Genomic DNA, 10,595 nt, shown 5'->3' with positions numbered 1-10,595 from the left:
CTGAAGGGGGCTACAAGAAAGCTGGGAAGGGACTTCTTAGGTTGTCAGGGAGTGATAGGACTGGGGGAAATGGAAAAAATCTAGGAGCTAAACTAGAAATGGGTAGCTTCAGATTGGATATTAGGAATAAGTTCTTCCCCATGAGGGTGGTGAGACACTGGAACAGGTTGCCCAAGGAGGTGGTAGAAGCTTCATTCCTGGATGTTTTTAAGGCCAGGCTGGATGTGGCTCTGAGCAACCTGCTGTAGTGTGAAGTGTCCCTGCCCATGGCAGGGGGGTTGGAACTAGATGATCCTTGAGATCCCTTCCAACCCTGACTGATTCTGTGATCCCCCTTTTAATTATTATTTTTATTAGTTATAATGATTATTTATTATTATTATTATTTAATTTCAGTTATTCAACTGGGTTTATCTCAACCCACAAGTTTCATTTGATTATTTTCCAGTCAATGGTAGTATTTTCCAGTTCTCCTCCCAATCCCAGCCTGGGGAAGAAGCGAGCGAGTGGCTGTGTGGTGCTTGGATGCCAGCTGGGGTAAAACCAGGACAAACTGGAAATGCAGGAACAAATATATGCTTTAATGATAGTGCACACAGTGATCTTTCAATCTTTATCCAATACTTGCTAAAAAGCATCAACCACAGAAATATTCTTGCCTCCTTCTTTGAGTTTTATATCACATGATTGATGTAAAGAAGCCATAGCCTGACCAGCAACTTGATCCAAGATTTTTATACCCCAAAAGACAAACCAATAGGTAAGATTTCACCTTGGTTACAGCAATATTCATCTGGAGACACCTTAGTAGCCAGCTGAGTTCGTTTGCATTGCTGGAGATTAAGATCAAGTCTTACTACCACTGGATGTGTCAATCATTAGCAGAGAGCCATGTACCTGGCACTCTCCCTAACTGCAAATTTGACATGAAAGGAGCATTTCAGAGTGTTCAATCACTTCCAATGCAAAAAGTAAGAGGAAGCAAAATTGGAGCATAAGCAAACAACCTCCCTCTGGAGGAATGAACGTGACAAACGTGCCATTCTATCTGGTCACCATTGGAATTATACAATACCTGTGACACTGTGTCATCTTGTCCTATCAGGAAACAGAAGGCCTATAAATCACCCTCTGACAAGGAGCTCCAGTCAATTCCACAGCCACCTGAGGAAGGACAGAAGAGACTTCCAATCTTCCTGGAAGCAAAAGGTAGGATTTAGATTGCTATGTTTGTTCCAAGTATTGCACTTTTCTTTGTGTGTTAAAATGCAGCCCGTCATCAGAAGACCTGTTGAACAACTTAGGACAGTCACAGACAGAGGATTTTACTCCATGCAAAAGAAAAACAAGGATAATAGCTCAGTATATCCTACTGCTGTATGTAGCTACCAGCATTTCTCTGCAGAGCTGGGAAATTACCACATTTGTGCAACTCTGCCACTTTTTTTTGCAAGGTGGCTGCTAAGTAGGACTTCGTGCAACGATGCTGTGCAAGTGCAGTGACAGCCTGCACAGCTCCATCTCAAGTCTGGTTTAAGTATGATAAAAAACCATAATGATGGTGTTATTCTGTTGTAAAAGATATTCGATTGTCTGAATTATTTAGGATACACCTTGTCTGGGTTTGGGTGTTGGGGTGGGTTTTTTTTAGGAGGAGGGATGGGAAAAAAACATATTCATGCAAGTTTGCTAAACTCAAAACAAAAAAAGGGGGGGGGGGGGGGGATGTTAAAGCACCATCTTTCAGTGGCAGATCCCTGTACACAGATGGAGTTGAAGGAAAGTCAGTGAGACTTGGCACACATCCTGATTTATGCTTGATGGAGGGGGAGCAGGGGAGGGGGAGAGAGCGACTGATTTTAGGACCAGTGCCTAGAAATTAATGCAGAGCAATTAAATTTACATCTCATAAACTGTAAGCATTTGGTTAAAATCGGTGGGATTGCCAGAAGTATGTTAATACCTTGGAGCAGGAGACCCACTGGGTCTTAAAAAGCATTCCACCAGCATTTTGAAACTTGCACCACGTATTCAATTACCAATTACATTTAATTGTTACTTAATTCATAGAAAATATTACAGTGAATGAATACTTTGCCTATGTCCTCCAGTTAGCTTCCTCAGTTTGATTGGCAAAAGAGAGAGCTTCACAGTCTCCCTGCAGAATTGTTCTGCCTTTGAAAGAGAGAATTTGGGGGCTGTATATTTTAGGTGCAAAAGAGGGTTGTGTTCTATTTGCATATCATCACACTTTACACTCAAGAGCCATATATTTTCTTGCAACTTGGGTGCAGCTAAAAATAATCTCCACCTCTGCTTACTTTCTAGTCAGAAATTAAGTGAAAAGAATAAATTTTCATGTTGTTGGGTGGATAACATTTTCTTGCTAAGTGCCTAGGTCATAGACACTGCAGAGTTTTGTAATGGTTCTGAGAGATGAGTGGTAGAAAAGTTAATGTGGAAGACATTCTGTGATCCTAAAGCACTTAAAGAAGGCATAGGTGATGTCAAAATTAAACATATGTGACATGAGACAATAACAAGAAGGGGTTGACCAGGGAGGTTGTGGATGCCCTCTCCCTGAAGGTGCTGAAGACCAGGTGGGATGAGGCCTTGACACTCAACCTGGTCTAGTGGAAGGTGTCCCTGCCCATGGAAGGGGGGTGGAACTAGATGACCTTTAAGGTCCCTTCCAACCCAAACCTTTCTATGATACCATTCAATCAATGGCTTATGCTTTCAATTAGTGGTATGATTTTCCCCTGGATAAAACAGATCTTTCCTCAGATACAAGTGCTTGGAATAAGCCACACTGTTTCAATGACCACGAGAGTTTAATTTTACAAAGGAGGCCAGTCTGTACAGTTTTTTGGTCTCTGAGCTTCAGCTGCTCATAGTCACAGTCCATTACAACAGGCTTTGCACTTCAGCAGAGCTGAAGCAGCACCCCTGCCTACAGGCTGGGGAGTGTAGACCTCCTTCAGTGCAATGCAAGCAAGCTGGTGAGGAAAATAGACCTTGATGTACCCCTTGGAAAAAGGTAGTTTTACTTACCCATATGTTCTCCACAAGCCAGAGCACCTTGTGTTTTCTATAAACTGGTTGCCTCAAGGTAAAGGAGCTTTGCTGAATATGAAATATCAGCAAACCCTACTGGCATTTCCCTAGGAATAAATTAAAGCTAAAACCAGCAGCCCCTCAAAACCCAAGTAAGAAGTTAAGTTAACAATATATCTCTGTGGTAACATGCCCATAAATTCCCTTGGAGTGGAAGGCTGGGACAAATGCCAAAATAAGTAAATTCCACTCTACTCACCTGCTTGCCTGCCCAAGGTAGATAGGCAGAAACAATCTGAATATAGCTCCTATGCCTGATTGGAATCAGACACTTGAACTTTGAAGTGACCTGCATTACCTTCTGGATCACTGCAGTGGGATGGTGTGGTGCTTTGAGCCTCCTAAGCAAGCAGAGTCTTGGAAGCCAAGGTCTTCTGGTTGCTTCCCTAGTTACAGAAGGCTCTCCCTTCTCATTGAGTAGCATAGAATAGAATTAACCACGGTGGAAAACACCTTCAAGATCATCAAGTCCAACCTATCATCCAACACCATCTAATCAACTAAATCATGGCACCAAGTGCCCCATCCAGTCTCCTCTTAAACATCTCTAGTGATGGTGACTCCGCCACCTCCCTGGGCAGCCCATTCCAATGGCCAATTATTCTTGCTGTGAAGAACTTCTTCCTAACATCCAGCCTGGCATGGCTTGAGACTGTGTCCTCTTGTTCTGGTGCTGGTTGCCTGGGAGAAGAGACCAACCCTCACCTGGCTACAACCTCCCTTCAGGTAGTTGTAGACAGCAATAAGGTCTCCTCTGAGCCTCCTAAGCAAGTAGAGTCTTGGAATCTAATGTCTTCTGGTTGCTTCCCTAGTTACAGAAGGCTCTCCTTTCTCATTGCCTCCTAAGCAAGTAGAGTCTTGGAGTCCAAGGTCTTCTGGTTGCCTCCCTAGTTACAGAAGGCTCTCCTTTCTCATTGCCATTACATTCTATCTGTAATATAAAGAGAGTTGTCTTAAAAGCAAACAAATAAACAACCCAAACAAACAACAAAAACCTTCTGAAAGACTTATTTCCTAGGAAGCCAGTTCTGGTCCGTTTCTGGTTCAGCCAGTTCTGCCCCAGCTCCTGAGCAAGGCTTTGCAGTGCTGATCATTAAGTCAGGGATTTAAATCCTGCCTCAGACATTGAAGTACAGAGGTCTGCACATAGGCTGTGTCGATTCTCCTTTCAGCCAATGGAGTCCAGTCAAAGCAGGCAGTGGGGAGTAGGAGAAGCTTCAGACTAACACAGTCACAGCAATGAGCTAAAAGCAGCATCACACCCCAGCTGTTCCCCAGCGTGGCAATGAGCAGAAGGCTTCCTACAGGAAGGGAATCATGAATGTGCTCATGTACTGTGAATTCAGGTGAAGCCATTCAGCCAGGATTACAGCAGGAAGCATGACACCTACAAAGCAGTTGATTCATAGACATTTCAAAACCCAGGAGGGGAAGGAATTTAAGTTTTTCACTTGTAAATACAGGAAAGGAAGAAAGAAAAAGAGAAAACCAACCAAACCCAAACCCCCCACCAAACATTATTTTGCAACTTGAGAAAAAGATGTAAAAAGCCCAAAAACCAAACACCCTGAGGAGAAAGATGTAAAAAATAAATAACTTCCTCATTCTCCCCTTTCCAGAGATGATTCTGCCCTTGGTGTTCCTGTGTCTCACAGCTGTGCTGCCTCCATCTGCTGGACAGGTAGGATCCACATTTTGTGCTCACAAAATCTGATGTTTAAGAGGAGACTGGATGAGACACTTGGTGCCATGGTTTAGTTGATTAGATGGTGTTGGGTGATAGGTTGGACTCAATGATCTCCAAAGTCTTTTCCAACCTGGTTAATTCTATTCTATTCTATTCAATGTAATACAGCACAGGAGGTTCCACCTCAACATGAGGAGGAACTTCTTCACTGTGAGGGTCACAGAGCACTGAAACAGTCTCCCCAGAGAGGTTGTGGAGTTGTCTTCTCTGGAGACTTTCAAGACCCATCTGGACACATTCCTGTGTAACCTGTGCTAGATTCTATGGTCCTGCTCTGGCAGGGGGGTTAGACTTGATAGAACAGAACAAAACAGGTTGGAAGAGACCTTTAAGATCATCACATCCAACCCATCATCCAACACTTGGTTTGGCTACGCCTTGAGTACTGTGTTCAGTTCTGGGCCCCTCAATTTAAGAAGGACATTGAGACTCTTGAACGTGTCCAGAGAGGGGCAACAAAGCCTGGGAGGGGTTTGGAGCACAAGCCCTATGAGGAGAGGCTAAGGGAGCTGGGCTTGCTTAGCCTGCAGAAGAGGAGGCTCAGGGCAGACCTTATTGCTCTCTACAATTACCTGAAGGGTGGTTGTAGCCAGGAGAGGGTTGGTCTCTTCTCCCAGGCAACCAGCACCAGAACAAGAGGACACAGTCTCAAGCTGTGCCAGGGGAAGGTTAGGCTGGAGGTGAGGAGAAAGTTCTTCACAGAGAGAGTTGTTAGCCAATGGAATGTGCTGCCCAGGGAGGTGGTGGAGTCACCATCCCGGGAGGTGTTCAAGAGGGGATTGGATGTGGCACTTGGTGCCATGGTTTAGTAGTCATGAGGTGTTGGGTGACGGGTTGGACTTGATGATCTTTGAGGTCTCTTCCAACCTTACTGATTCTGTGATTCTATGATCTCTGGAGGCCCCTTCCAACCCCTAACATCCTCTGATCCTGTGTGTGATCCTTGCTTGATATCAGTATTTTGGTATTTTAAACTATTGTTACAGAGGATTCAGGACTTAGTTACAATCAAACAAACAAAAAACCCAACAAATATGTATGTCTAACTTGGTCTTTCAATTTAGGCACCAGAAGATTTTGATGCTCTGTCAACCAGCAGAGCAGATCAGCAAAAGCTGATTGTTGACAAACATAATGAGCTCAGGAGAGAAGTAAGCCCAACTGCCAGCAACATGCTGAAGATGGTAAGTTCCCTGCTGTAGATCTAATTGTTAATGATTAATAGACTTCATTAGAGGTGCAGCACTGTAGGCAATGTCTCATTATTTTATTCAGCCATAAATCCCTCCCCCAGACCTTTCCTAAGGACTGAGAGTGGGCAGCACTAAGGGAAGCATAAAGCTGGGCAGATTGGGGAAAAAAGTCTGGAAAATTTTGTGGGGGTCTGGGGGAGGAAAAAGAAAAGGAAATGGAGGAGCCCTGGCACTGTTCATTTCTTTCTGATTAATTCTTCATTACACTTCACAGTTTCTCTTCCCCTGGGTGCAGAATAACTTTGTTGCTACCCTCCTTATCCCCCAAACAGGGGGGAGAAAGAGATTTTGTCTATGATATTGTTTTAAAGTGTAACTTCCAAATGTTGTTCCTTCATGAGGGGTTATTATTTGGTACAATGCTGAATGACTGATATTTTCTTCTCTCATTAAGGAATGGTCTCCTGCAGCTGCAAACAATGCCCAAAAGTGGGCTGATCGATGTGCTTTAAGACACAGCACTCCTGACATGAGGAGAACCAGTAAGTGAAGTGTGAGTGGTAAATGAATACATAGAATACATAGAATACATAGAATACATAGAATACATAGAATAAACCAGGTTGGAAGAGACCTTCAAGATCATCGCGTCCAACCCATCACCAATCCAACACCGCCCAAGCAACTAACCCACAGCACCAAGCACCCTGTCAAGTCTTCTCCTAAAAACCTCCAGTGATGGCGACTCCACCACCTCCCCAGGCAGCCCATTCCAATGTGCAATCACTCTTTCTGTATAGAACTTTTTTCTAACATCCAGCCTGAACCTCCCCTGGCGCAGCCTGAGACTGTGTCCTCTTGTTCTGGTACTGCTTGCCTGGGAGAAGAGACCAACATCCGTCTGTCTACAACCTCCCTTCAGGTAGTTGTAGAGAGTAATAAGGTCACCCCTGAGTCTCCTCTTCTCCAGGCTAAGCAACCCCAGCTCCCTCAGCCTCTCCTCGTAGGGCTTATGTTCCAAACCCCTCACCAACTTTGTTGCTCTTCTCTGGACTCGTTCCAGCAAGTCAACATCCTTCCTAAACTGAGGGGCCCAGAACTGGACACAGTACTCGAGGTGCGGCCTAACCAGTGCAGTGTACAGGGGCAGAATGACCTCCCTGCTCCTGCTGGCCACACTCTTCCTGATGCAGGCCAGGATGCCATTGGCCCTCTTAGCTGCCTGGGCACACTGCAGGCTCATGTTCAGTCTACCGTCGACCAGCACCCCCAGGTCCCTCTCAGCCTGACTGCTCTCCAGCCACTCTGACCCCAGCCTGTAGCTCTGCATGGGGTTGCTGTGGCCAATGTGCAGAACCCGGCACTTGGATGTGTTAAATCTCATGCCGTTGGACTCTGCCCATCTGCCCAGCCTGTCGAGGTCCCTCTGCAGAGCCTCTCTACCCTCCAGCAGATCAACTCCTGCGCCCAGCTTGGTGTCGTCAGCAAATTTACTGATGATGGACTCGATGCCCTCGTCCAGATCATCAATAAAGATGTTAAAGAGCAAGGGGCCCAGCACTGATCCCTGGGGCACACCACTGGTGACTGGCTGCCAGCTGGATGTGGCACCATTCACTACCACTCTCTGGGCTCGGCCCTCCAGCCAGTTCCTAACCCATCGCAGTGTGCTCCCATCCAAGCCATGGGCTGACAGCTTGGCCAGGAGCTTGCTATGGGGAACGGTGTCAAAGGCCTTGCTGAGGTCCAGGTAGACTACATCCACAGGCCTCCCCACATCCACCAGGCGGGTCACCTGATCATAGAAGGAGATCAGGTTGGTCAGGCAGGACCTGCCCTTCCTAAACCCATGCTGGCTGGGCCTGATCCCTTGGCCATCCTCTAAGTGTTGTGTGATTGCACTCAGGATGACCTGCTCCATAATCTTTCCTGGTACTGAGGTCAGGCTGACAGGCCTGTAATTCCCTGGCTCATCCAACCGGCCCTTCTTGTGGATGGGTACCACGTTGGCCAGCTTCCAGTCAGCTGGGATCTCTCCAGTGAGCCAGGACTGATGAAAAATAATGGAGAGTGGTTTGGCCAGCTCATCTGCCAGCTCTCTCAGCACCCTAGGATGGATCCCATCTGGTCCCATGGACTTGTGGGGGTCCAAGCTGCTGAGGAGAGCTCCTATCACTTGCTCATGGAACAAAGGGAAACCATGCAGCTCCCTGGCTCCCTCTGCCAGTTCTGCAGGCCAGCTGTCTGGTAGACGTTCTTTCCAGGTAGTAAAAACTGAGGTAAAGAAGGTGTTAAGTACCTCTGCCTTTTCCTCATCCTGTGTTACAACATTTCCTTCTATGTCAACCAAGGAGTGGAGGTTGTCCCTGCCCTTCCTCTTGCTATTAATATATTTATAGAAGGACTTTTTGTTGTCCTTCACATCAGAGGCCAGTTTAAGTTCCAAATATGCTTTTGCCTCCCTAATTTTCCTCCTACATGCCCTAGCAACCTCTTTAAACATTCCATGGGTTGCCTCACCTTTCTTCCAAAGATGATACACCCTCTTTTTTTCCCTTAGTTCAATTAAAAGTTCATTACACAGCCAGGCTGGCCGTCTGCCCCGGCGGCTCCTCTTCCGGCACATTGGCACAGCCTGCTCCTGAGCCTTCATCAGCTCTTTCTTGAAGCAGGTCCAGCCCTCCTGGACCCCTTTATTTTTAAGGGCTTTCTCCCAAGGAACCCTCTGAATTGTTTCCTTGAGCAACCTGAAGTCCGCCCTCCGGAAGTCCAGAGTGGAGGTCTTCTTGCTGGCCCTCTTAGCTTGACTGAATACTGAAAATTCTATTATTTCATGGTCACTGGCCCCTAAACAGCCTCCGACCACCACATCACCCACCAGCCCTTCCCTGTTGGTGAAGAGGAGGTCAAGCAAAGCCTTGCCCCTGGTAGGCTCACGCAGCACCTGGGATAAGAAGCTGTCCTCCATGCAGTCTAAGAACCTCCTAGACTGCCTCCTCTCTGCTGTGTTGAGATCCCAGCAGATGTCAGGCAGGTTGAAGTCGCCCATAAGGACAAGGTCAGGAGATCTTGAGACAGCCTTAAGCTGTCTATAGAATGCTTCATCGACATCATCCTCCTGGTTGGGTGGTCTATAACAGACTCCAACCAGGATGTCTGCCCTACCGGTCTTCCCTCTAATTCTTGCCCACAAGCATTCAACCTGATTGTCCCTAATCTCTAGCTCAATGGCATCTAGTGCCTCCCTGATGTACATGGCCACCCCTCCACCCCTTCTTCCTTGTCTATCTCTCCTGAAAAGCCTGTAGCCATCAATTGCAGCACTCCAGTCATGTGAGCTATCCCACCACGTCTCCGTGATGGCAACTACGTCATAACTTTCCTGCTGCAACAAGGCTTCCAGCTCCTCTTGTTTGTTTCCCATGCTTCGTGCATTAGTGTACATGCACCTCAGCTGGGCTGCTGGTTTGGCCTCTGACCCTAGCTTACTGCCCCCAGACTCTTGCCTGAGGGGACTAGTTTCAGCCCCTCCCCCCTTCGAAACTAGTTTAAAGCCCTGTCGATGAGAGCTGCCAGTTCCCTCCCCAGAATCTTTTTACCTTTGGGGGACAGGCCATTCTCATATACTGTGACCTTTCCCCTTCTTTGGGACAGATGTACTCCATCTGTTGCCAGGTGGCCTGGTGCAGTAGAAATTTTACCAAGATCAAAAAACCCAAAATTCTTTTGTCTGCACCAGCCTCTAAGCCACTTGTTGATTATGGCTGCTGTCCTGTTCCTTGTGGTATTCCCTCCTGCAACTAAGGGTCATAAACGTTATTGATGTGGCCAGTTTGGGTTGGGTTTGGTTTGGTTTGGTTTGGTGGCTTCTATTCATTCCCTCTCATCCTATCACTACAAGCCCTTGTAAAAAGTTTCTTCCTACAAGAAAATAGGCTCCTTTCAGGTCCTGGCAAGCCACTATAAGGTCTCTCCAGAGCCTTCTTTACTCCAGGCTAACACCCCCAACTCTCAATTCACAGAATCACAGAATTAACCAGATTGGAAAGGCCCTCTGATATCATCAAGTCCAACCTATTACCAAACACCATCTAATCCACTAAACTGCGGCAGTAATTGCCAGTCTATTTTTTAAACACTTCTAGAGAAGGTGACTACACCACCTCCCCAAGCATCCCATTCCAATGGCAAATCACTCCTCCCATGAAGAAATTTTTTTTTCCCTAACATTCATCTTAAACCTCCCCTGGTGCAGCTTGAGGCTGCGTTCTCTTGTTCTGGTGCTGGTTGCCTGGGAGAACAGACCAACCCCCACCTGGCTACAACCTCCTTTCAGGTAGCTGTGGAGAGCAATAAGGTTTTCCCTGAGCTATGATCTGGGTCATGTCTGGCTTGCTAACTCAAACAGAAAAATTAGTCATAAATCCACAGTGTACATGTGCAGGAGTGTCTCCAGACATACAGAAGTTCTGCCAACAGCTAAACTGCTAGTCAAAGAAGCTGGCCACACTGCTGAGTGCTCAGCTGACAGCTTATTG

At 46.6% G+C, this 10,595-nt stretch overlaps 1 protein-coding gene across 1 annotated transcript in view; it reads left to right on the top strand.

Annotated features, from left to right (window-relative positions):
- Positions 1–1,049: 1,049 nt before the first annotated feature.
- The window catches only part of LOC104304481 (serotriflin), a 45,501-nt gene continuing 35,955 nt past the window's right edge, over positions 1,050–10,595 (top strand). The window contains exons 1-4 of the mRNA XM_009905224.2: positions 1,050–1,209; positions 4,737–4,798; positions 5,929–6,048; positions 6,512–6,599. Coding sequence (XP_009903526.2) covers positions 4,739–4,798; positions 5,929–6,048; positions 6,512–6,599 — 268 coding nt within the window. The 5' untranslated portion in view covers positions 1,050–1,209; positions 4,737–4,738. The remainder of the gene's footprint in view (positions 1,210–4,736; positions 4,799–5,928; positions 6,049–6,511; positions 6,600–10,595) is intronic.

The sequence above is a fragment of the Dryobates pubescens genome, chromosome 3 (assembly GCF_014839835.1).
Source record: "Dryobates pubescens isolate bDryPub1 chromosome 3, bDryPub1.pri, whole genome shotgun sequence".
In the NCBI taxonomy this organism is placed as follows: Eukaryota; Metazoa; Chordata; class Aves; order Piciformes; family Picidae; genus Dryobates; species Dryobates pubescens.
This window is presented reverse-complemented; position numbering and strand designations above follow the sequence as displayed.